At 47.5% G+C, this 26,540-nt stretch overlaps 3 protein-coding genes across 3 annotated transcripts; all 3 read left to right on the top strand.

The window, feature by feature from the left end:
- The first annotated feature begins 5,404 nt into the window (after window positions 1-5,404).
- LOC136455084 (uncharacterized mitochondrial protein AtMg00810-like) lies at window positions 5,405-5,803 on the top strand. The gene has a single exon (XM_066455249.1). It carries the CDS (start codon window positions 5,405-5,407, stop codon window positions 5,801-5,803), a length of 399 nt encoding a protein of 132 aa, XP_066311346.1.
- A 6,354-nt stretch (window positions 5,804-12,157) lies between these two features.
- Window positions 12,158-24,542, top strand: LOC136452902 (protein VTE6, chloroplastic-like). Its single transcript, XM_066453483.1, has 7 exons — window positions 12,158-12,578; window positions 14,655-14,908; window positions 15,058-15,181; window positions 15,656-15,760; window positions 16,816-16,890; window positions 19,051-19,114; window positions 24,526-24,542. The coding sequence occupies exons 1-6, from the start codon at window positions 12,192-12,194 to the stop codon at window positions 19,093-19,095; spliced, it is 990 nt and encodes a 329-aa protein (XP_066309580.1). The 5' UTR covers window positions 12,158-12,191; the 3' UTR covers window positions 19,096-19,114; window positions 24,526-24,542.
- LOC136452903 (receptor like protein 29-like) lies at window positions 20,717-22,376 on the top strand. Its single transcript, XM_066453484.1, has one exon. The coding sequence runs from the start codon at window positions 20,802-20,804 to the stop codon at window positions 22,203-22,205; it is 1,404 nt and encodes a 467-aa protein (XP_066309581.1). The 5' UTR covers window positions 20,717-20,801; the 3' UTR covers window positions 22,206-22,376.
- Window positions 24,543-26,540: the final 1,998 nt, after the last annotated feature.

Here is a 26,540-nt window from a genome sequence, read left to right on the forward strand (position 1 = left end):
AAAGCCTCTACTGCAGGAAGAAAACAAGAAAGATCGGTTGCGATGGTGTGTTTCCATGTTAGATCACTGAACATTGCCAAACGAATGCTAACTATCTATACAATACTAACTCCAGTAAAAGAATGTTAACTATGTTATCTAGATTGTGTCTAGAAGTTCATGAATTTCTCGAGAAACATAAAATTGCTAGAAAAAGAATAGTCCAAAGTGTCGGTGTTTTTGGACCACCGACGAGTAAATTTATATTTGCGCATCTGGCTCGGATGGTGTGCTAGGAGGACACAAGGGTTTATACCGGTTCGGGCAGAACGTCCCTACGTCCAATTTGCTGCTGCTCATGTTACCAGCACTTGGTTTGCAGTAGGAGTTACAAATAGGCGAGAGAGAAAGAGGATCACAAGTCTCTGGTTGAGGGAGTGAACGGGTGTTGAGAGCTCGATTGCCGCTCAACTGTCTGCTCGTGTCATGCTCTTGTATTTTTTTATCTCCTGTATGGATCCCCGGTAGGGACGCCCTGCTTCCCCTTTTATAGACGAAGGGAAAGCATGGGTTACAGAGGAGGAAAAGGAGAAGAATGAGAGAGAGAAGAAGGCTTCTAAGATCGTCGAGTCTTTCTTCTCCTTCATACGGGTCCTACCGATCCTGTAGATATCAACAGGGACGGCTCCATGTCATGGCCCTGTTCATCACTGGCGCCATACACAGGTGTCATCTGCCGATCATGGCGTTCCACTCGGTCCTGGCAGACATCACGGTGAACTAACGCGCCTGTCAGCGTTCGTACGAGGATTAGGCAGAATAGTACCGGCACGCCCGACACTACTCTTGATGTGAATTGCCAGGTATGGCCCGTCATGGCCACAGGTTACATCGAGGCATGCTAGCTTCTTCCTTGGTGTCAGAGTTTTGTCCCAAGCCCATACGCTTGGACCTAGAGTGGTTAGCGGTGGTATGGGTCCCCATCGAACGAGATGGAACCCGCGTCCTTATGGTCGGGGAGACAGAGCCCACGACCTTGGGCGAGACGGAACCCGCGGCCTTGGGGTCAAGCGAGATGGAGCACGACCCCAAGGGGTCGGGCGAGACGGAGCCTGTACCCGAGGGGTCGGGCGAGACGGAGCCCACACCCAAGGAGTCGAGTGAGACGGACCCTATGGCCTTAAGGTCGGGTGAGACGGAGCTCGCACTTGAGGGGTTGGGCGAGACGAAGCCCGTACCCGAGAGGTCGGGCGAGATGGAGCCCGTACCCAAGGGGTTGGGCGAGACCTTTTAATACGTCTCGAGTCATCCAGGGGAGTCAGCATGGGCGTTAACTTTCTTGCTTTGGCTATCCCGAATAACGATACCCGACACGGACCTTCATGAGCTTCCTGGATTTAGCCCATCTCCCAAATGCTACCGACGCCATCTGCTTATCTGAACAATGTTAAGTAATCCGTTGCTCCCCTATGTGAACGTGTGGTAGGGGGCAGGCACCGAAAGAGTTCCCTATAGCTACACTGTAGCTGCTACAGGGGCAGGCACCGAACGGCTCCCCTATCGCACTATAGCCACAACAGGGGCAGGCACCAAAGTCAGCCCTGCTATCACATCTAGTCACTGTAGCAGCATGGCAACTTGACATGTCTGTGTACTAGGATTAGATGGGTAGAGTTATATATATAATTTCCCACTACAACTCAGTAAAGAGAGCAAGTTCAGTTTGCCATCTCCTCTGTAGAGCTTTGGCCAACGCTGGTGCTTGTGCTATGTGTGTGTGCTCTGTTCTCCCTCTCTTCTTCTACCTATAGCCATAGTGTGTGGTCGGCAACACCGGTGAGTGGTCGGCTCACCCATTTCAAAGATCCAGGGGTCAACAAGTGGTATCAGAGCCGTACAAGCACCGTCACCAGACTAACCAATGGCGATGACGGACTGTTTGGAGATGGGTGATAGCAGCGGCACTGCTGTGGCTGCCCAGCCACGATAGGAGGTCGTTGTGTGCATGGTATGGGAGGTCAGCGACACTAGTTGGCCGACGCTGACTCGCACTAACTATGGTGAGTGGACGGTGACCATGAAGGTCAAGCTCAAAGCCCGATGGCTCTAGAATACTATTGACAAGAGCACCAACAATGAAGAAGACGATATATCAGCGTTGAAGGCTATCCTTGCTGTTGTGCCAGTAGAGTACAAGGAGCCATTGGGGCGAAGGGCTCTGCTAAGGAGGCGTGGGAGACCATTACGGCGATGGACGTCGGTTCCGACCGCGCAAAGAAGGTGACGGCCCAGCTGCTGAAGCAGGAGTACGCCAACCTTAAGTTCAAGGATGGTGAGGCAAGGGAGGATTGCTCCCTATGCCTACAAATGCTCATTAGCAAGATGAGGAGCCACGGTGTCACCATCGATGAAGAAGAGGTGGTCTCCAAGTACCTCCACTCCGTGTCAGCAAAGTACATCCAGATCGCTCTCTCTATAGAGACGATGTTGGACTTGTCCACCCTCACCCTTAAGGATGTGATAGGCCATCTGTGGGCGGTGGACAAGTGCATGGAGAAGGCCACAGCAACGATGGACAGTGGCAAGCTACTACTGACAGAGGAGGAGTGGGCTGCCTAGAGGAAGAAGTCTGGGGAAGCCTCCTCCAACCGCGGTGGCAATGGCAAGCGTTGCAGCAAGGCTTCTTCAGAGAAGAAGAACAAGAAGGGCCACTAGGCAAAGGAGTGCCTAAATCGCAAGCAGGTGAAGAAGGCTGAGGCTCATCTGGCATAGGCTGATGATGATGATGAGGCCACTCTCCTGATGGCGACGTTCTATGCACTACACGACGTTGAGGCGAAGGAGAAGGAAGAGGGGATGGCTGTGAAAGGGCCTAGGAAGGCTCTGAAGGTTGTCCACCTCGATGAACCATGCGCCCAAGTCCAACTCAGACATGTGGGTGGTGGACAGGAGCAGCGGTGGTACCTAGACTTTGGCGCCAGCAACCACATGACGGGCTCCAAGACAGCTTTCTTTGAGCTCGACGACGACGTGACCAGAACGGTGAAGTTCGGTGATGGCTTAAGGGTGGCGATCCGACTATGCGGCACCATCATCTTTAGGTGCTAGAATGGCGAGCACCGCATGCTAATGGATATATGTTATATCTCGCAGCTACGTTCAAGCATCATTAGCATTGCCTAGCTAGATGAGCGCGGCAGCGAGGTACTGATCAAGGACGATGTCCTCAAGATTAGGGATTGGGAGCAATGCCATCTTGCCAAGGTGAAGAGGTCCTAGAACTAGCTATACCTGCTCGACTTGAAGGTGGAGCAACCGGTGTGCCTGGTAGCATGGCACACCGAGGAGCCGTGGCTGTGGCATGCTCGGTTTGGCCATCTCAGCTTCGACGCGCTCGGTCAGCTAGAGAAGATGGTCTAAGGGCTACCCCACATCAAGCACATAGATGAGCTGTGTGATAGCTGCCTGGCTAGGAAGCAAAAGAGGCTATCATTCTGAAAGGTGGCCAAGTATCAAGTGTTGGACGCTCTCGAGCTCGTCCACGGCGATCTCTGCGGGCTAATCATGCCAGCCACAAATAGTGGTCGGTGGTACTTCCTCCTGCTCATGGATGATTACAGTCGCTATATGTGGCTACAACTCCTGACGAGCAAGGATGAGGCGATGGAGGCGATCAAGAAGTTCAAGGCACACGTGGAGGCAGAGAGTGGCAAGAAGCTACGTGTGCTGAGGACTGATCGCGGTGACGAATTCACTTCAATGGAGTTCGCTGTGTACTGCGTGGATCAGGGTGTGGTGTGACACCACACCGTGCCGTACATGCCACAATAGAATGGCGTGGTGGAGCGGTGGAACCAGACTATGGTCGGCATGGCTCGATCTATGATGAAGGCAAAGGGCATGTCGGTATGGTTCTGGGGTGAGGCGATGACCACAGCAGTGTTCATCCTCAACTGTGCGCCCACCAAGGCCCTAAAAGCCAAGACGCTGTTCGAAGCCTAGTATGGGTGCAAGCCGAGCGTATCCTTCTTCCAGACATTTAGCTGCATTGGCCACATCAGGAAGATGAAGCCGGTCCTCACCAAGCTAGAGGACACGAGCACACCCATGGTGCTCCTAGGCCACGAGGAAGGTACCAAGGCGTACCGGCTCTATGACCCATGCGAAGGCAAGGTGGTTGTCTCGTGTGACGTCGTGTTTAACGAGAAGGCGGCCTAGGACTAGGACAGTTCGGGCATGGGGGAAGCTAGCGGCTTCACTAGCACCTTCGTCGTCGAGCACTTGATCATCCACGGTGGTGGAGACACTAGAGAGAAGGTGCTGACCACTCTAGAAATGGAGTCGAGCACTTCGAGAGGGCTGCTGAGCACTCTAGGAATAGTACTGAGCGGTCCTATAGTGGTGCCAACCACTCCATGATGGGTGCCGAATGCTCCCGTAGCGAAGCCGAGAGGTCTTGCAGTGGTGCTAACCAGTCCAAGACTGGCGCTAAGCACTCCTGCAGTGGTGACGAGCGGTCCAGGAGTAGTGCCGAGCACTACAGTCAGGGTGCCGAGCACTCAAGGTGCCGTGCCGACCACTCCAGTGGAACAGGGAACTCCATCGACGGCGATCGAGTTCGCCTCACCTCCAAGTGACATCACTGAGTTTATGGATGCCTTCCACGATGGTGAGGAGGTATGGTTCCACAGGCTGGACGACATCATCGATGGCATAGGGTCCTCAGGCCTGGTGGATCAGCTACTTGATAACCTAGAGCCGCTTCTCGTTAGTGCAAAGGAACCACCCATGTTCATGCGCGGGCGAGCGCGATGCAAATTGGCGATGGGCAATGCTGGAGGAGCTGAAGGCGATTGAAGAAAATGAGACTTGGGAGCTCATCGATCCACCTCTAGGATGTCGTCCGATCGGCCTGAAGTAGGTGTACAAGGTCAAGCGGGACGAGCGTGGTGCCATTATCAAGCACAAGGCGCGCCTCGTCGCCCGAGGCTTTGTCCAGCGCTAGGGCATTGACTTCGAGAAAGTCTTTGTGCCGGTAGCACGTATGGAGTCTGTCCGACTGCTTCTGACTTTGGCAGCAGCGAAGGACTAGCGCGTCCATCATGTGGATGTAAAATAGGCCTTCCTCAACGATGAGCTGGCGAAGACGATCTTCGTTAGGCAACCTCCAGGTTTTATCGTCAAGAGAGCGGAGCACAGGGTGCTCCGACTATGCAAGGCGCTCTACGGGTTGCGGCAGGCCCCACAAGCGTGGAACGCCAAACTTGACGCCATGTTGGGTGAGCTTGGGTTCACGTGGTGCGCAACCGAGCACGTGCTCTACATGCGGCAACGGGGGAAGGAGTAGCTCGTTGTCGGCGTGTATGTGGATGACTTGATCGTCACCGGCGCACGTGTGGAGGACATCGACAGCTTCAAGCATGAGATGGTGGCTCATTTTCGAATGAGTGATCTCGGCGCACTCTCCTACTACCTTGGCATCGAGGTGAGACAGGAAAAGGAGGTGCTCTCGCTAGATCAGAACGCGTACGCCTCGAAGCTGTTGGAGCGGAGCGGCATGGCTAAGTGCAAGCCTTACGTGACTCCGATGGAGGAACGGCTGAAGCTGACAAAGGCCAGTACCACGGCGAAGGTAGATGCAACACTCTACCGGAGCATCGTTGGTGGTCTACGTTACCTAGTCCACACAAGGCCAGACATTGCATTCGTCGTGGGTTACGTCAGCCGTTTCATGGAGGATCACCGAGAGGATCACTGGGCTACGGTAAAGAGGCTGCTGTGCTACATCAAGGGGATAGTGGATCAGGTGATCGTCTTCTCCTAGACTGGTGGAAGTAGGTAGCATCTCACTGTGTTCAGCGATGTGGACATGGCAGGGGACATCGACAGACGGCGGAGCACTTTTGGCGTGCTCATCTTCCTTGAGTCGGCTCTAATCTCATGGTTGTCGCTGAAACAGAAGGTGGTGGCGCTGTCCATGTGCGAGGCAGAGTACGTGGCGGCCATAGCAGCGTGCCAAGCTATATGGCTACATCGACTGCTGGGCGAGCTGACCGGTGTGGAAGCTCACCCACCAGCACTGATGGTGGACAACCAGCTCGCCATCGCCCTCGTAAAGAATCTGGTTCTCCATGACCAGAGCAAGCACATCGACATCAAGTTCCACATCCTCAGGGACTGTATCGATGGAGGGTAGATCGTTATCGAGTTTGTTGAAACTGGTCGGCAACTCACGGACGTCCTCACCAAGCCGCTCGGCCGTCTTCGGTTCACGAAGCTGAAGAAGATGATCAATATAGAGGGAGTTCTAAGGTTAGCAGCAGGATTAGGGAAAGAATTGTTAAGTAATCTACTGCTCCCCTGTGTGAACGCATGGCAGGGGGCAGGCGCCGAAAGGACTCTCTACTGCTGCATTGTAGCTGCTGCAGGGGCAGACGCCGAACGGCTCTCCTGCCACACTGTAGCCACAGCAGGGGCAGACGCCAAAGTTAGCCCTGCTGTTATATCTAGTCACTGCAGCAGCATGGCAGTCTAACATGTCTGTGTACTAGGATGAGATGGGTAGAGTTATATATATAGTTTCCTACTGTAACTCAGTAAAGAGAACGAGTTCAATTTGCCATCTCTTCTATAGAGCTTCGGCCAACGACGATGCTTGTGCTGTGTGTGAGCTCTGTTCTCCCTACCTTCTTCTACCTCTAGCCATAGTGTATGGTCGGCAACATCGGTGAGTGATCAGCTCACCCGTTTCGAAGATCTAGGAGCCAACAAACAAGCTATGAATACTTAAGAGAGTTTGGCATTATGCTTGAATGAATAACATTTTAAAACAAAATTGCAAAAGCTAATTTGTAAAGCTGCTAATGTTATCTAGCATAAAATTAAGCAACAGCCAACAGTCAAAGCATACTTAAAACAGCGGTTATGTACCTAGGAGTAGTTGATTTCTTAACCATAACCAAATTGCCATCAGAAGGGATGTCATGTATTCATATCACCGTGGGTTGGACCACAAGTGCCCATGAACTGCTCATAGCCCTTGCGCAATAATCCCAGCATCACTTGGCAATGAAAAGGGATGTGAATAGATCTTATATTTTAGGGGAAAAATTATACCAAGCAGAATCGGCAAGGTAAATGCTTTCTTGCACAACACCTCACAAAACCACAAAGCAAATGAAGTTTCCTGATTTCCTCTATTTCTAGAGAGAGAGAGAGAGAGTGTGTGCAAAAGGATGCAGATCTAGGGCCCAAAACTGTTGCCATCAGAAGGGATAATACATCTGTTGTGATCTCATCGCATCAAACAAACACAAGCCACGAATTGCTCAAAGCCCTTGCGCAATATTCCCAGCATCACTTGGCAGCAGAAAAAAACGTAGATTCGAGGCGACAGGGAAATGAACTAACGAAGCAAGGCACGCCTAAAGACTGGGAGGAGAGATGAGGAGCCGACGGTGGCTCACGGCTGTGCTATAGGCGGCAACAAGCAACAGATCTTCCATGGTTGCTGCCTTGCTGGTTGGAGGCGGCATTTTTTTTAATTTTAACACTTTTTGGAAACTAATTTGAAATCTAACATGGTCGGTTTTTTTAAAACTAACACTTTTGGCCGCGCCTATTGCCCTGGCGCGGCCAAATGCCTGTGCCGCGCGATGCATGGTGGCGTGGTAGAGGGCTGACGTGGCGATGACCGGAGTCGCTGACCGTTGATGGGGCAGGGCCTGCCGCGCCAAGATCGGTGGTGCGGCACTACCGCGCCCTGATCCGTGGCGCGACAGAGCCGAATAAAACCGACCACCGTTGCCCGCGTTCGCTAGTGGCCGAGCAGCCGCCATTGCCCGAGCAGCGTCGCAAGGCCGCTTGGCCGCCACGTCCGCCCGAGCCAGCCCGTCGCCGAGCACGTCGGCCGTTGTGGCCGCGTCCGCCCGTGCCAGCCAGCCTGCCACCAAGCACGGCACGGCCGCCGGTCGCCCGGTGCGGTCGTCGAGCCCCCACACCGGCACGCCACCCCCTCTGGCCACGCACGGTAGCTGCCCGCCGAGGACTGCGCCCGCGGCTCCCGGCCTGGTCTAGCGCGCTCCAGCGAGGTACTCCCCTAATAGGTAGTAAAATTATTATAGAATAGTTAGTACAGTTAGTAAAGTTATTTAGTTTAGTTAGTATAGGTAATATAGTAAGTTAGTATAGGTAGTAAAGTTAGGTTGTTTAGTTAGCACAATTATTGAGTCTAGTTATACATGGGATTTAGTCTAATTGGTTGTTGTAGTTAGCCTTGTATAGATGTTAATATTAGATTAGTTAGTACAGTTATAGTTAGAATATGTATTAATATTACTATGGACATTACGTACGACAATTTCGACGACATGATGAAGTTTCTTTTAATGCTTTTGTAGATGGATTGTTGTGTTAGAGTTTTGTATGGAGGAAGTGTTAGGAGAGAAGATGGTATGTTTGATGATATGGAAAAAGAATTAGAATGGTTTGATGAACCTCCTAGCTTCAACGATCTTTGTGTTCGTTTGAATACAAAGTTTAATGGTGATTTTACACTAAAGGGGAGGTTTGATACTGGGAAGACTAGGGCACACTATGTCCTCATGCCCTTACACGACCCTGCTGACTGGTCTTGCTACACTAAGGTTCTCTAAGGTTCCAATGTGCCCATGACTGAGGTGGTGGTGGAGAATGTGTACAGAATGCACGATGTTGTATTCGAGATAATTTTACCCGATTACGTTTATTTTAGAAATTTTGAACACATGATACAAACATATGTGATCATTTAAGATCGATCATGGGTAATCCGAGTATATGACACATGGGTATAACACATCAGTAGTTCAAATGGAATATAAGACAACATAATAGAATTTCTACTACATAGCTACATTAATCATTAATAAAGCATAGAACAAACAGCCGGCGTAATTAAAAACCCTCAGTCAGAAACATACTGAGTAAGCAACTCGTCGTCCGAGTACCAATCCTCAACCACAACCCTGTTGCTGTGGCTAGACTCACCTACATTGCCCTGATCTGCCTTTCGCCTGTAGTAAGCGGCCTCCGCTTCATCTGCGGCCTCTATGGCCTAAGTGAAGAACGCGTCATCATCCTCCTCCGCCTGCAAGCCCACCTCTGCTAGAGCGATGAGATCGCTCAGTCTGTCAGTGTCGTCATCAGTCTCCTCCGCCTGCAAGCCCACCTCTGCTAGAGCGATGAGCTCGCTCAATCTATCAGTGTCGTCCTCAGCCTCCTCCGCCTGCAAGCCTGCCTCAGCTACAGCGATGAGCTCGCTGAGTCTGGCAGTGTCGTCCTCATTCTCGTCCTCCTCATCAGACAACATAATCGGTGATTCAATGATGCGACCAGCTCGCTTTCTGTGTTCATCTAACTTCTTTTCCTTGTACCTTGCACGAGCTACCTCTGCAACATGGTTCTCGCTGCATCCAATCCCTTCATGTATAAAATGCAATCAGTTAGCAACGCGACTATATTACATTTAAAATCAGGCAACGAAAAAATAGCTTCGAAGTACTCACTGGCACATAATGAAACAACATGCTCGTTCAAGACCTGCATCTGTACTCTTGTCTCCTCCCTTGCCTCCTTCCTTGCCCTCTCCTCCTCTAATGTCGTTCGTCTCTTCAATCCCCATTTGACAAGCCTAATGTCGATCGGGTTACAAATACCGCGCTGTCTAGCAAACTCACGTATCTTGTTTTTGTGATGTTTAACGAAAATGTTGACGTAGTCAGATCTATATCCCCTCTTTCGTGTAATTTCTTGCTTCCCCTTCAGTTCATCCAAAAACTTAGCTTGACCATCATAACATTCTCACCTGCATTTCCTAGTGCTCTGTTCAAACGATAAATTATATCATATATGTCTTAGCAAAAAAAAAAACAAAATACGATTCCATGGTTATCATAAAAATAACCAATCTCATTATAGTCAATCATATGGCCACAATAATGGCCTATTCTAAGTTCCGAAGGGACTAGACCGTAGTTGGATTTAACACCACATTCGCACTTGACTGGCGGTGCTTTGTAAATTAACCTTTCTTTCTTCTCTTGCTTTGCTTTTGGAGGTTCTTCGGGCCATTTGTTCTTAGGACCATACAACCACTCATTGAAACGATACTTCGTCATTGAATACACCTAAATAACGTGACATTAGTACATAACGCATATAGCTCAACATTTCAACACATACACTTTGCACTTACTTTATGCTTGTTTGGACACACAAACTCCAACGTATTGTCAGGATTTATCACGGCTCGGTCTCCGTAATGGCACAAAGGAGGTTCCTCGAGTCATCTAGCTGTGGCTAAGTGCTTCTCCTTAACTGTCATTGGAGGGAGGTTAGGGGGAGGTGGAACCCATCGCTCGAAGTGCTCTCGTGGATGTCGCCCTCTCCACCAATCATCGAAAAGGAGGTATCTGGGGTCAAACTTATCTGCACCGTCGATCCACTGAAAGAAAAAACATCTTTCATGGGCCTACACAACAAAATTCCAACAAAATATTAGTAACCTAGTAATACAAATAAAGAAGAAAAACATACGAAAACAATTACTTACATTAAAACGACTACACGTGTAGAAGCAACGAGCCGCTGTGTCTGGATGTCTCGATTGAAACACGTTGGCCGAACGACCATATTTACAGTTAGGGACAGGGAGTTCAGGAGGGACGGGAGCATATTTACTAGACTCGTCGGGGTACAATTCTCTAGGACGACTCCGTTTTCGCCATAACTGCTCCAGAAGCATGTCTTCCATAATAAAACGGTTCAAATTAAACATCAATCAAAACAACGCAAATTAATGTAAAATATAATCATTTGTAATGCAACTAAAATAATATATCCGACAATTAGAGCAACAAAAATATACATGATAAACATACTTCTAACTAAATAATTAACCTTAACATTGACAAAATCAAACTAATATCTTCCATAGACGACGGCTCACATTCATAATATACCTATCCACCATTCAAACGAAAATAAAATGTGTATCATTACCTTGCACGAGGACGATGAGGGAGGGAGGCGGCCGGGGAATGGAAGGGAAGGGAGGCAGCAATGGAGGGCCGGGTGGGGGCCGGGACTGGCCGCGTCGGTTTTATTCGGCTCTGCCGCGCCACGGATCAGGGCGCGGCAGTGCCGCGTCAAGATCGGTGGCGTGGCAGGCCCTACCCCGTCAGCGGTCAGCGACTACGGTCGTCGCCACGTTAGCCCTCTGTTGTGCCACCATGCATGGCGTGGCATATGTATTTGACCGCGTCAGAGCAATAGACGCGGCCAAAAGTAAGTGTTAGTTTAAAAAAATCCGACCGTGTTAGATTTTAAATTAGTTTTCAAAAAGCCTTAAAATTTAAAAAAAAAACGAGGCGGCGGGGCTGTGTTCCGGGCTCAGCGGTAGGGTTAACGGGGTGGCTTAAGCGTGCGCTCTCATGGGAGTCATGGGTGGGCTAAATCGGGCTACCAAAGATGGGTTTCGCATCGGAATGGGCTCACGGGCGAAAAGGAGATTTTTGGCTTAAAAAGAGGAGACAATTACCTGTACGCCATTATAAAAGTTCGAAATTATCTACGTGCCATTGAAATTTTGAAAAGTTCCTCAGTACCCTCGTCCGAAGTTTCTTTTACCTACGTGCCACTTTCGTTAGTTTTCCAAGCGGAAAAGACGATTTTGCCCTCAGTTATAGAATGCATCAAAATTTTCATTCTTTCCTCAGGTGCCACTGTAACTTCCTGTGATTAAAAAAACTTAACTTTTTTCTCTGTACCATTATGAAAAAAATCGTATGCATTTCGAATTTATTATAATTATTAAAGTTTTTCACATGCACACGTACAAGCTGTTACCATGATTTTTTTCATAATGGTACAGAGAAAAAAGTTAAGTTTTTTGAATCACAGGAAGTTACAGTGGCACCTGAGGAAAGAATGAAAATTTCGATGCATTCTATAACTGAGGGCAAAATCGTCTTTTTCACTTGGAAAACTAACGAAAGTGGCACGTAGGTAAAAGAAACTTCGGACGAAGGTACTGAGGAACTTTTTAAAATTTCAATGACACGTAAATCATTTCAAACTTTTATAATGGCGTACAGGTAAAAGCCCCTAAAAAGAGTCCTCCTATTTGTCTGCCTAACTAGCATCAGTTCATCATCACCCTTCTCTAGTCTCCAATGGCGTGCTCACTCCCGCTCCACGCTCCCCTCTCCTCGTCGCCTCGTATCCTCTCCTACCTACCCGCGCCCAGAATTCTCCCTCTGTTCCATCGAAGGCCTAGGATTCCGCGCCCCCGTCCCCCGTCCCCGCCTCGCGCGCCCCCTGACGTTGCTGCGGGGGCCGTGGCGGGCATTCGGGACGCGCTCGCCGACGCCTTCTTGACGTCGCCGCCGACGTGGCGGTCCGCCGCGGCCAGCAACCTCGCCGTCTTTGTCGCCGGATCGCCGGTGCTCCTCTCGGGCCTCTCCGCCTCCGGCTTCGCCGCCGCCTATCTCCTGGGCACCCTGACGTGGCGCGCGTTCGGGGCCCCGGGTTTCCTTCTCGTCGTCGCCTACTTCGTTGTGGTGAGTCGGTCCGAACGGTTCTCATTACCCAGTATGGACTAATTTAGTTTAAATTTAATTGGATTCTGCCGTGGAATGATAAATCCTCCTGAGGTCGATGTTACTGTATCATTCTACAGCAGTTTAGTAGTTGTCGCAGATGGATCCTGTTCATGTTTGTAGTTTGTAGGTGCTAGATTGAACCTAGCTACGAGACCTTACTGAAATCTGTGTGTACAGTTTGCTTAAAAAAATCTAGTTCTGTTGTAGTTTCACCCCTTAGAATTAGAATAAAAGCGTGTATGGCCTGCGCTTGGGCTTGGGCATACTATTTGCAATGCTAATGACATAATATAGTTGTGATGTACCCAATTAGAGACCGGAGGAGTGGAGGTTTTTCCTCTTGGTTTTCTGGTTCAAATGAACAAGTTTTGTTTGGATATGGATGTATTCGCTCTTGGTTGCTCATACTTAGCAACCTCATGATAATTTGATAATTAATTAAAGTGCATCGGTGGTCCTTGAACTTGTCAAACGGTGTCATCTAGGCCAACTCTTAAAATGCTCAATGTCCAAATCTCCTTTATCCAAATGTACCAACTGATGTGGCATCAAGGTGACATGCGGGCATGCGGCCATGCTCAGTTGCTGACTATGCTTCTCTTCCTCCTCCGGCCCACCAGATCTATGGGGTTAACTCGTCCTGTGTATCATCTCATCAGCCCATAACCCAACCTCTCTCCACCCTTCCTTTGTTTCATCTTGCTTGCCCTCAAGCCATGGACTGCTGCTGAATCATTGGCCAGGGCAACCATTTTATTGTTTCCCATGCGACGGGGAGGGTGGAGATGTCCGGCAAGCAAGTCTCACTGGTGGGGTGGCGTGGAACGTACACCTAAGTTTTGGAGAAGATTTGAAGATGGAGCTTAATCGAGAATAGTTGGATGGCAAATTGGGGTTTAACTGAGCTCCTTGTGTCTTCCATGGCTGCCATCAACAATACCTCCTTGAGAGATGGAAACCACTTGTGTGTGCAACAAGCCTTCGACCTAGTACTACATACTGTGCTCCGTGTGCCTTCCACTGTGCAATGGCTTTGATAGATCTCATCTCACTGCTGGCCTTGTTGTTGAACACAACAGCACCCTCCACCTTTGACCCTCTCTCTCTCCCTCTTTGTGTGCCGAATCAGCTAGGACCATGGGGCAACTTCTGTGCTCAGGCTGCTCGTACCGCCCTTGGTGACTTGAGGGGTGCTAGTTTCAGCTTGCACCAGTACACTTTAAGCGCTTGCACAAGTACACTTAATTATAACGTGTCTAGCACACTCCAATAATAAGCATAACAGGCATCAGCTTCACTAGTCTTCAGTGTGCCTATTCTCCATCTTCTCGTAGGACAATGGCCACACCACGCATACGACACTAGCAACTGAGTACCTAGCGTGAGCTCATGCTGCTCCCTGCCTTGCGCGTATTCGCCACTGCGCTCATGTGGTGACTAGTGGGAGATTACAAATATGCAAATGCAACTCTATCTATACATAGGCTGTCCATTCTATTGCTGTCCTCTTATGCGATTGTTCTTCAAAATATAACACCCATTATGTGTGGCTCCTTTTTACATACGAAAAGAATAATTATGTGCATGTTGATTAGTGATTATCCTGGAACCCCCCCCCCCCCCCCCCCCCCCCCCTCCCTCCCTGATTTGTCGCCACAGTCCAACACTGTCAGCAGCATCGGAAACAGGAACAGAGCACATTTGTGCGCTGCATGCTTGCCAAAACAGGCAGGTACATTTCATTTCAACTAGGGAGCTTTGGTCCTTTGAACGAGAGATTTAAAAAGTTCAGCCGTTCAGGGCAGATCTGCATTTTTACACTGTCGGACAAGTTTGAGACTGTTCATGCGTTTTATTCTTTTGATCATCTGTGCAGTCTATGATTTTTTCTCACATCATACTACCATATTTCATGATTTTGGTTGCTTGCTGTAGCAGACAAATCCAGCTAATTTGCCTTTTCTGATATGTTATCTATCATTTTAATCCTTTTAGGCTATCAGCCAAGTTTTTTATTTAGTATTTGATATGCAGGGCACAGCGGTTACTAAGTTGAGGATAAGACAGAAGGAAGCTCTGGGAGTAGCAGAGAAAAGAGGAGGAAGAAGAGGGCCTGGAAGTGTTATTGGTTCTAGCGCTGCTGGTTGTGTTTGTGCCGTACTATCAATATATCATGCTGGTGGTACAGCATCCTCTGAGCTCTGGAGACTGGGCTTTGTTGCTAGTTTCTGTACTAAACTAAGTGATACAGTTTCAAGTGAAATAGGGAAGGCTTTTGGAAGAACAACGTAAGTTTAGTTTTCGTAACACATTACTATGCAGCCTTCATAAGATTTCATCATGTAAACTTCCATTCTTTTGTAGAATGCAAGTCTATATGGAGTTATAATAGGTTCTCAATACTGAATGCTCAAATCTTGGTTCTTCTGTAGAATAGGTACCTGGTGACAACATTAAAGGTTGTTCCTAGAGGTACAGAAGGTGCAATCAGTATTGAGGGTACTATTGCTGGAATTCTAGCGGCTGTGTTTCTTGCAGGTGTTGGTTATCTTCTTGGGCAGGTACATATTTTTGTTTGAAATTCAGCACCATCAGGAGCGTCCTTGATCTTGTCTTTAGTTTACCTAGAAATTGGTTGTCCTAGAAATTGGTTTCTATAGTATGATAGTCAACCTAGAAATTGCAATTACTGGAGCTACAGTGACTTGTGAATTTTATACTTCTTACGCTGGACTGTAAAATTGGTTGTCCCTCCTCTTTTTGTAGGGCACATTAGGATTTGAAAAATTCTTGAAAAGTATATTTGACCATTAGTTTATCTAAAAAATCATCAATTTCTACAAAATCGATTTCATATTAAAGATCTCTGAAAAATGAATTTCTTGGTGCAAGTTTTGTAAATACTACACACACATATAATTTGACTAATTGTTGTTGGAATTTTACGAAGACAGACATTTTCAAATCCTAATACACCATGAAGAAAAGGAGGGAGTACATGATTACTGAGGAAAGAATCCTGTGTTATGTTGTAGGTGGATGTATCACAAGTTGCGGTATGCGTTCTTGCCTCTCAGATTGCGAATTATGTTGAGAGTTATATTGGGGCGACTTTGCAAGACAAGGAAGGTTTTGAATGGGTGAGTTTGCACTTTTACCTTACTAAATACTGATGCTTCATCTACAAAGCTTGTTTGAACTTTTCCCAGTTACCCCATTTCCTCAATCGGCATTTTTTTGTGTGCTAATTGTTATGTTGTTTGCAACTTTGCATCACCAAATTGGCTTACATGAAGTGTTGTTGGAGTACCAGTGGTGTATTAATAGGGCCATCATCATTTATGTGTGCCATAAATACATCCGCTACCCAATGGACAACCATCTTATTTACTTCATGACCTCCTAGATAAATTTCAGCATAATGAGCTGATGACATTCTCAGCATGTGGCTCAATGCAACCAAGTATATAATCCAGATCATTTTGGTATAACCCAATGGCCTTGTTCGCTTGAGCTTATCAGCCAGAATCAGCCCTACTTTTCAGCCATGGGAACAGTGTTTTTCTCTCACAACAAATTAGCCCTACAAATCAGCCGCAGCAGCAATAAGTCCTGCCGAATGCAAAGGACAATGGCCCTGTTCACTTGTTTTATGAGCCGTACTATTTCAGCGAACGAACAGTGTTTTTCTCTCATAACAAATCAGCGAACAAAACTTTCAGCCATGGCTTTTCAGCAAAGCGAACAGGGCCATTATATAATTTTATTTGCTGGTATTAATATAGCTTTCGTATGTTTAGTGACATTGGTGCATGCCTGCATCTTATTGAGAGTTAGAGAATAAATTAGCTGCCACCACACTTGATGTCTGTTTTTTTAGTCTACTTGATGTCTGTTTTTAGGCATGTAAACTAATTATAGGATGCATCATTATATACAATGATTATACATAGTGCAGCATTCCATTGGTCAACATTGTTTTTTTGGCGGCTACCTGGAAGCTTCTGTTCACAATGACCAACTTGAATCTGGGACATCACTTGAGGTTTTCTTCTGGATGAATTTTTGTTGTTGCAGGAAGACCATTTATATTGAGCCTCACTGTTTCTTATTCTTTGTGTACCACGATTAGGCTTGTATACTTCATGGAATTTTTTTCTCTCTTGAAACTAATGGTGAATATTGTTCTATGCAGCTGAATAACGATATTGTCAATGTACTGAATATCTCCATTGGTGCCATATTGGCCCTTCTAACGCAGCAGCTGCTCGTGAGTTGGAGATCTTAATTTTTTCCTTTTGACTTAATTCTGCCTCCACTACTCGAATTTTATTCTTGTAGTAGCTGCTATATTTTGCCCATCTGAAATGTAATCATAGATTCACATTTGGGCCGTCCTAACTTTCTCTAGGTTCCAGTCTTTGTTATGTCTACTGTGAAAATGCAAAACTGACTTTCCTGAAGGTACATTGAGGAGTTTTCTAATTGTGCTGTTAACTTAGTGTTTAAGGCAGTTGTTAATTAGGATCTGTTTGATAGAGCTCTCAAAGCGGCTGCTGGGCTTAATCTAGAAGCTCTGCTAAACAACTTTTTTGAGATCCTTTGCTGAGGAGGAAGCAAGAAGGGCATGCAGGACATGCTTGGTAGCTTTGCATTACCAGCCCGAATGAGCCCAATTCGGCTCGTTTGCGTTTAGCAACGCCAGGTCGCCAGCCGGTGCTTCCCGCTCTGTACCATGACTCGGCGAGGCGACAGAGCTGAGCAAAGAAACAAGCTGGCCCTGTACCAGCTGGTGCTTGTCCGGTAAGCTGTGTTTACTGTAGTACTCTAACGCAGTAACAGTGGCTTCCTTCCTTTTATTTGAAGACATTTGATGGGACATGGTGCGTCGCGAGGTGACGCGGTTGCAGGCACCTCTCCATCGTTCTGCCAAGCATCACATGGTGCTTGCTTTTGTAGAGAATCCAGTGTTGGTCGGTCATCTCAGTCTGCTACTTGCTGGCTGCTGCAACCAACACCATTGCCTTCGGTACCACTATGCCTGAGTCAGACAGCTTTTGTCACGTCGGCTGGGATGTGTAGTCCCGAGTCCCGACCCACAGGCCACAGGCCATACCTGGGTTAGGATTTGGGAAAATCGAACTTGGGATTTGGGGTCTCTGAGGAATGAGTAAAGTGTACCCGCTGTCCCTAAATTTTTACGGTTGTATCATCTCGGTCTCTAAACTCGTAAATCAACCGTTTAGATCTTTAAACTTGTTCATCTGTGTCATCTCGGTCCCTAAACTTGTTCGGCCGTGTCATCCCGGTTTCTAAACTTGCAAATTACCTGTTTAGGTTCTCAAACTTGTTTAGTTGTGTCATCCCGGTTTCTAAACTTGGTTTTGAGTCTCATCTCGGTCAAAACAGGGTGATTTAAAAATTTTATATCAAAAAATAATTCATAATTTTTTTCATATGAGCTCGAATGAAGACAAACTTTATATTAAAATTGTAGCCCTCAACACGATCTATGCCTTTGTAGTTAAATTTTTTTTGAATTAAAACTGTTTAGGGTTCCAAAATACTAAATGACTTCAGACAAAAAACTTTTCAACTACAAAGTTGTAGATCGTATCGAGAACTATAACTTTCGTATAGACCATATCAATATACAAGATTGTTTGATAATTTTAAATTTTAAATTTTAAAATCTATAAATATATAATAATATTTTAGGACCTTAAACAGTTTTAATTTAAAAACTTTTCAACTACAAAGTCGTAGATCGCGTCGAGGGCTACAATTTTAATATAAAGTTTGTCTTCATTCGAGTTCATATGAAAAAGTTATGAATTATTTTTTGATATAAAGTTTTTAGATCACTCTGTTTTGATCTAGATGAGACTCAACATCAAGTTTAGGGACCGAGATTACACAACTGAACAAGTTTGAAGACCTAAGCGGGTGATTTGTAAGTTTAGGGACTGGGATGACACAACCGAACAAGTTTAAGGACCAAAATAACACAGATGAATAAGTTTGAGAACCTAAACGGTCGATTTGCGAGTTTAGAGACCGGAATGATACAGCGATACAAATTTAGGGACCGCTAATGCATTTTGCTATGGAGGAATTGTATGATTCGTCTATTATGGACAAAGGGCTGACTCGTCAGTCTGTGGCTGTGGCTTATCGTAAACGATAGTAAATTTTTAATCAAAATAGTATTTTTCTCTCACATAAACCGGTCAACGGTATTTGTTCACAAACCAGCAACGATACAGTGCGGGTCGTGCACTCGTGCCACTGCCGCGGCGTGAGACTCTGAGCCGCACCTGTTCCCACCTGAATCCTGACTGCTCACTGGTCCATTTCGTGTGCCATCCATGAGAGTCTTTTTGGGTGTTCGGATCGGATTTCTGTCTTACCCTTTGCTTTATGTGTACAGTATTTGTTTGCCCATGAAGGTGTGTTCCAAGTGGCTCCTCCGTGACGAATCTATTGAAATTTTGGTAAGCTTAGCTCAAATTGGTTGGCTGAAAGGCCTGGTCATGCACCCCAAACATCCAGATTCAAGTCCTCCCTTAGACTGAATTTAGATGTCTATTTCTCTTTTTAATAAAAAAACCATCATATTCCTCCTAGGTTAGATCTGGTATATATAAATATTAGCATTATTTTGATTTTCTATAACTCAACTTAAAATGCTTTAGTTATATTCATTTTGGACGGAGGAAGGAGATTGCGCCAGAATTTTTTCGTTCACCCAATGGAAATAAACTTCTTTCCAAAGTTGTGATTGACAAGTTGTAGAGGTGACATGCTGCAATGCAGGCAGTGTAGGTTGGGACTTGTTTAGATCAAGTAAAGTTTTAGGTATTCAAATATTAATAAAAAACAAATTACAGAATCAACCAATAAATCACGAGACGAATTTATTAAGTCTAATTAATCCGTTATTAACACGTGCGTACTGTAGCATTTTATTGTCGAATTATGGACTAATTAGGCTTAAAAGATTGGTATCGGTCATGTTCGCTTCTCTTATAATCCGTCTTTTTTAGCTTAATTTTTTTTAGCCGGAACAGTGTTTTTCTCTCACAACAAATCGGCCAGAACAGTGTTTCGGCTTGTTTTTTCAGCGAAGCGAGCGGAGCCATCGTAAATTAGTCGCAAACTGTGTAATTAGTTAATTTTTTAGTTTATATTTAATACTCTATGTATATATTCAAATATTTAATGTGATCCAAACATTCGATGTGACATGACGTAAAATTTTGAGGTGGAAATTAAACAAGGGCTTACACGCCTGGGTTGTGAAATTATGGAGGTCAGGCAACGGGGCCCCCTCTTTTGCACTTATTATTAACCCGTCGACCGACGTGGTGTGTGGTTGCTTCTCCTAAATTTTAATCGCTGTCTCATCGAATATTTAAACATATGCATGGAGTATTAAATATAGACTAACTACGAAACTAATTGTATAGTTTGCGACTAATTTACGAAACGAATCTTTTAAGCCTAATTAGTCCATGATTTGACGATGTTTTACTACAGTAAATATGTGCTAATGATGGATTAATCAAGCTTAAAAAATCGTTTCATAAAGTACTGACGAATTATGTAATTTGTTTTTTATTACTATCCAAACGCCCCATGTAATATTCTCTCAACACCCCTCTAAATTTTAGTAGGCGGATGCAAACACCCTGACCCCGGTCGAAACACATAACTCATGTCAGGAACGTACGAGTAGCTAGCGCCTGACCAGTCAAACTACATACTAGCCTCGTTACATTGTACTACTCCTACAGCCTCGTTACATGTGTCAAGCGTGCGGTTCCCTTCGAATGGCCCCCTACTAGCACTGCATAGCCAGAGCGGAGAAAGATTGGCAAGATCGCCTGATATTATTATTGCCTGCCTGATGCGGACCTCCGACCTCCGTTTGTGGAATTACGGGCGACCCGAACGCAACGCGAGAGACTTGCCTTTTGCCTAGACGGGGGACCCTGTGCCCCTGTTCTACTTTACTCCTCGCGCGCTTTCTCTGTCGTCGTCGCGTCAATCGAGTCGCTCACGCGAGTCACGAGTCCCCTGTTTTATTGCTGCAAGTGCAAGCCTTCCTGGCGAGACTCCCCGTCCGTTCCAGTCCGCAAAGGCCCACACCCCAGAGCCGCACGCGCGAGCGCGAACACCATGGTGCCAGCGTTCATTGCCCTGCTGCTGTCCCTGCTCCCCGTGGCCGCCGACGCAGCGGCAGCGGCGGCGGCGGCGGCAATGGATCCAACAGAGAGGGAGACGCTGTTCCGTGTCATGGAGGCCGTGTCCTCGGACCGGGACTGGCGCGTCGAGAGCCCCGACCCCTGCAGCGCGCCGTGGCCGGGGCTCGAGTGCAAGCCGGCCGCCGACGCGGCGGCGCGCATGCACGTCACGCGGCTGGACTTCGGCGTGGAGCCCAACCCGACGTGCAAGGACACGGCGTCCTTCCCTACCGAGGTGTTCTCCCTGCCGCACCTCCAGTCCCTCTTCTTCGTCGACTGCTTCACCAACCCGGCCGCCGCCACGACACTCACCCTGCCGGCGCCCGCCAACCTCTCGGCGGCCTCCGGCCTGCAGCAGCTTAGCATCAGGGCGAACCCGGCGCTGTCCGGCACGATGCCGCCGGCGCTGGCCAGCCTCCGGGCCCTCCAGGTGCTCACCGTCTCCCAGAACGGCCTAGTCCGCGGCGAGATCCCGCTGGGCATCGGGGACCTCACCTCGCTGGTGCGCCTTGACCTCAGCTACAACTCGCTCTCGGGGCCTGTGCCGACCCAGATTGGCCAGCTCAGGAGCTTGGTCGGTTTGGACCTGAGCTACAACTCGCTGTCTGGCGCCATCCCGAGCCGGATCGGCGAGCTGCGGCAGCTGCAGAAGCTGGACCTCAGCTCCAACAACCTCACCGGCGGCATCCCGGACACCGTCGCCAACCTGACCTCGCTCACCTTCTTGGCGCTGAGCAACAATGGCCTGACCGGCCATTTCCCTCCAGGCATCTCTGGGCTGCGAAACCTCCAGTACCTGATCATGGACAACAACCCAATGGGCGTCCCGCTGCCTTCCGAGCTCGGCAGCCTTGCCCGCCTGCAAGAACTCCGGCTGGCCGGCTCCGGCTACTCGGGCCCGATACCGGAGGCGTTCGGCCAGTTGGCGAGCCTGACGACGCTTTCGCTGCAGGACAATAACCTGACGGGGCCGATACCCGCGGCGCTGAGCCGCTTGGGCAGGATGTACCACCTGAACCTGAGCAACAACGCGCTTGGCGGGGCCGTGCCGTTCGACGGCGCGTTCCTGCGCCGGCTCGGCGGGAACCTCGACCTGAGCGGCAACTCCGGGCTGTGCCTGGACGACCGGAGCGTCCTGCGGGGCGTCGGGGTCGGCATCGGCGCCTGCCGAGGCAGCGGCGACGGTGACACCCCATCGTCGTCGGCGCGTACTAGCTCGGGGAGCAGAGCTCCGGGAAGAGGTGTGCTTACGACGACTAGTTCCCTGTTATGCCTGCTCAGCCCTGCGTGCGTGGCCGTGTGCTGCCTTTTTGCCTTGAACGAGCACGCTCTGTATTGATTGGACTCTTGTGATCGTACTACCATTATTGTACTACTATAGTACTATGCATAGTTGTGCGCTGCAACTGCAATGGTAGAGCGCATCTTCAGTAGGGGTCGACCCCTCCTGTTCTCTCAGAAAAATGTTAGGGCACATCGGGTGGCTCCTTGGCTCCCTCCATGTGCGGCGCTGAGTGAAGAAGCTGTTCCATTTTATGAACTAGGGTCTATTTTTGGCTTCACCTATTTTGGCATACCGTAGCGAAGAACTAGAGCCGTTTAAAATCGTAGCACATAGGACCATGAGCGTAGTTAGATACTTAGCTCGTTGCAGACTGTGTTTGTTTCATGCTTGGCGGAGAGCAACAACACTTTTAGAAGAGAGAATTGAATATTTGACACCCAATCTGCGCGCATGTGAACATTTGACATTCAATTCGCGCGTCGTTGAAAATTTAACACTCTGACTGTGAATTCGTTGAAAATATGGGTTTTCTCCTCCTTTTCTCCATTTAACATTTTTTTCTTTTTTTCTTTTGCTTTCCAAGGCAACGCTGATCTCCTTATCCATCCATTTCTTCTGAGAAACGAACGCATCTCTCTCCCGTACTTATTTTTCTTCGGCTCTGTTCGTCACGCCGCCGCCGCTCTTCTTTGTTCTTCACGCGCCGCCGCTGGGTGCCGGAAGAGGCACTGCCGCTGGCTGGGTGCGCGCGGGGCCAGGATGGGCGCGGGGCCGGTCGCCGGTGCTGGACGAGCCGGCCATGCGTGCGTGCGGACGGTCGCCGGTGCTGGGCGTCGGCGCTAACCAAAGCCCGCCGTCTTCGGCTCCGCCGCTGATGGAGGCCGTCGACGCAGGCCAGAGGCGCCGCAATGGTCGAGCAACAGCAGGCCAAGGTACTTTGGTCATTCATCGTTGCCTTGGAAAGCAAAAGAAAAAAGAAAAAAAATGTTAAATGGAGAAAAGGAGGAGAAAACTCAGATTTTCAACGAATTCGCAGCCAGAGTGTTAAATTTTCAACGACGCGCGAATTGAATGTCAAATGTTCACAGGCGTCCCTATTGGATGTCAAATATTCAATTTTCTCCTTTTAGAAGGAGACGAGGAGCACTGTGCGTGACGAGTACAACACACCTGTGTTGGGTTGATCTCCGTTGACGGTCATGAGTCTATAAGCCAGAGCTATTTTGGAGAAGCCACGACAGCTCTACCGCCTATTCGGCTGGTGTGTGTACGATCGTGGATTACTACTGTTGGCTAGTTTGGTGTGAGAGAAAAATACTGTTCTGGCTGAAAATTTAGGATCGTTTACGATCAAGCGAACAGGCCGTTGGCTCCTCTGCTTAGCGTTGGTAGGACTCCTCCGCAGGAGCCAGAGCCGAGGAAGAGTCTCGTCAAATAGGCCCTTATTTTAGGGACAGTGAGATCGGATAGGGAAGATTCCATTTGTATTGTTATTTGAGCCTCGTTTAGTTGGTAAAATTTTTTGAGAAATAGTACTGTAGCACTTTAGTTGTTATTTGGCAATTAGTGTCCAATCATAGTCTAATTAGGCTTAAAAGATTCGTCTCGTGAATTTCGTCTAAACTGTGTAATTAGTTTTATTTTTTATTTATATTTAATGCTTCATGCATGCGTCCAAAGATTCGATATGACGGAGAATCTTGAAAATTTTTGCAAAATTTTAGGAACTAAACAGACACTTGGTTTAGGAATTGCAAGGACAGATAATCCTCTAGGAGGCACTTCTCATAAACACGGGGCATATCCTTCTCTTCAAAATCTAGGGATGAGCTTGTCCCTCCTCTACGGTGTTAATCTCTATTTCGTTTTCCTCCTTCCTCGGCTCAGACGGTGTCCTCCTTGGGTTCTATTCGTTTGGCTGATAAGTCAGGCTAAAAAGTATTGTTCGTTGATTTATTATAAAAAAATAATATTTCTTCACTGAAAAAATATTGACTCATGAGACAAGCCTAGATGTCACCTGTCTAGCTCGTCATGCCCTCAGACTATCTTCAATAAGGAGACCCAAATCTAAAATAGGTAGCGAGAGATCCAAAATCAGCCTCCTACAGACTACCTATACAGGAGACCTAGACACAAACTAAATATGAGTATCCTCTCTCCTGGAAACCCATTTGTAAAAAAAGATTCTCTTTTGGGTCTGTTTGTTGGAGAAGATGTCGAATAAGTATTGAATTTTTTGCCTGTAGCATTACCTAAAGAACGAATGAGTGTTATATTTTAGGTATTGTTGTCGAAAATAGCCTCATGTGCTTTGTCTACCCACTCCTTGTCTATCTCAGCTTGCCTAATCTCCTTTTCATACCTGATGCAGGATACAGGTGGCATGGGCAAGGGTGGCATCGAGGTTGACCTACACCAACACGGTAGCAGGGGAGGCACTAGCTCAATGTGTGCTAGCCACGTGGCACCAGTTGTGAGGCATTCGCTACAAGCGTCTAACATTTTCTAAATTTTAGTCGTTGTTTAATCGGATATTTGAATACATATATATGAAGTATTAAATATAGATTAATTATGAAACTAATTGTACAGCTTGTGACTAATTTACGAAATGAATCTTTTAAGCCTAATTAGTCTATAATTTGACAATGCAGTGCTACACTAAACATGTGCTAATGACGGATTAATTAGGCTTAATAAATTCGTTTTGTGGAGTACTGACGGGTTTTGTAATTTTTTTTAGTATCCGAACACCCTATGCGACATCCTCACGTGATACCTCCTAAATTTTAGTCACCGAATTCAAACACCCTTTTAGGCTAGCAGCTATAGTCCACTTCGCGGGAACGTTCATCCTAGATTCAATGTCCTCAAACCGAATGCAAACCATGGATGCCCTTATCACATCTTCTGATCGAGGACACTAACAAATTGTAGGGTTGAAACGACTGACTAAAAGAGAGATAAATAATCCTTTCTAAAATTAATCACGTCGGCTAATCGAAACAAATACGAAATTAAAATTATTGGTCTAACCAAAACTACATCCCTCTATCTAAGTTTACAAGCACCTTATAAAGATCCTAATTAAACAACAAAGGTACCGGGCTAGCAAGAGCTCACCTAATCAATTCTAATAGCAAGGTCACACAAATCTATGCAACTAGTACTCGAGCAACCGGAGAAGCTCCTACATAATCTACTTAGCAAAAGTACAAAGCCACCTAAGCTCACTAGCAATGCTAAAAAATAAGCCTACACAAGATAAATTAAAGAGCATAAATTACTTAGCTACACATACTAAGCAATGTGACTAACAAAGTTACACAAACCAAATTAGTCACGTAAGGAAGATACTCAAGCAAGAAGGTAACTAGCAAGCTACACAAGCTAACTAATTACAAGAGCAACTATACAAACACAACATATATGAAAGTAAATAAAAGCTTGTGTATGGGGGATGTAAATCAACGGAAAGAGGATGACATGGTGATTTTTATCCTATGGTTCACTTGGTTGCCACCAAGCGAGTCCCCGTTGTGTCGACCGCTCACTTGATGGTTCGGTGACTAATTGGCACCACACCAAACCCACACGTTGGGCACTGCAAGAACCCCACGAACCAAGTGAGGGTAGCTCAATGACATGCTCTACTAGAGTTGCTCTTCGTGATCCCCACGGGGTGAGCACAATCCCCCTCACAAATTCTTCTCCGGAGCACCGCACAATCTTCTCGCATGCTTCAACGAAGTCATAAGCCATCAAGCCATCTAGGAGGTGGCAACCTCCAAGAGTAACAAGCACCACCAGCTTACAACACGATCACCTAGTGCCACTCGATGCAATCTCATAATGCAATCGCACTAGAATCACTCACTCACTTGATCGGATGAACACTACCAAGCATGAGGGAGTTAGAGGGCTCCCAAGCACCACCACATAAGCCACCAAGGCTCTAGTGTGCTCTGCAACCAGCCCAAGACCGGCTAATGCTTGGTTATATAGCCCAGGGTCAAAAGAGCCGTTGCTCAAAACCCTCTCTGCGCATGGTCTGGACCAAACCCTCGTAGGCTGACCGGACCCACAATGTTCATAGGGTTCGGTTGCTGGGATCATGCCACATGTCCCACCTTTGAACGCCAAGCATTGATCTCCAACGGATACCTCGCGTGCGCCACCACAGACTGAACTGGATGCGCCACTCAAGGATGACCGAACCCACCGTGCGGAGTTCAATCGTGCCAACGCGCACACAATAGCAGGACCGGACCCTCCCAGCACAACTGGACCAGACCCACCAACGCCAGGGTTCGGTCATGTCTAGAAAGGTCCCGAGAGGGCCAAAACCCTCCGGACCTGGTCCACTTGAATCAACCGGACTCTGAC

This window comes from Miscanthus floridulus, chromosome 5 (assembly GCF_019320115.1).
Source record: "Miscanthus floridulus cultivar M001 chromosome 5, ASM1932011v1, whole genome shotgun sequence".
NCBI classification, from domain to species: domain Eukaryota; kingdom Viridiplantae; phylum Streptophyta; class Magnoliopsida; order Poales; family Poaceae; genus Miscanthus; species Miscanthus floridulus.

Excerpts from the sequence above, each read along its gene's own strand:
- LOC136455084 (XM_066455249.1), top strand. The coding sequence starts at position 5,405 with ATGGTGGCTCATTTTCGAATGAGTGATCTCGGCGCACTCTCCTACTAC.
- LOC136452902 (XM_066453483.1), top strand. The coding sequence starts at position 12,192 with ATGGCGTGCTCACTCCCGCTCCACGCTCCCCTCTCCTCGTCGCCTCGT. Across the intron at positions 14,909-15,057 it reads AAGGCTTTTGGAAGAACAAC|GTACCTGGTGACAACATTAA; the intron begins GTAAGTTTAGTT and ends TCTGTAGAATAG. Across the intron at positions 16,891-19,050 it reads TTCTAACGCAGCAGCTGCTC|TATTTGTTTGCCCATGAAGG; the intron begins GTGAGTTGGAGA and ends TTATGTGTACAG.
- LOC136452903 (XM_066453484.1), top strand. The coding sequence starts at position 20,802 with ATGGTGCCAGCGTTCATTGCCCTGCTGCTGTCCCTGCTCCCCGTGGCC.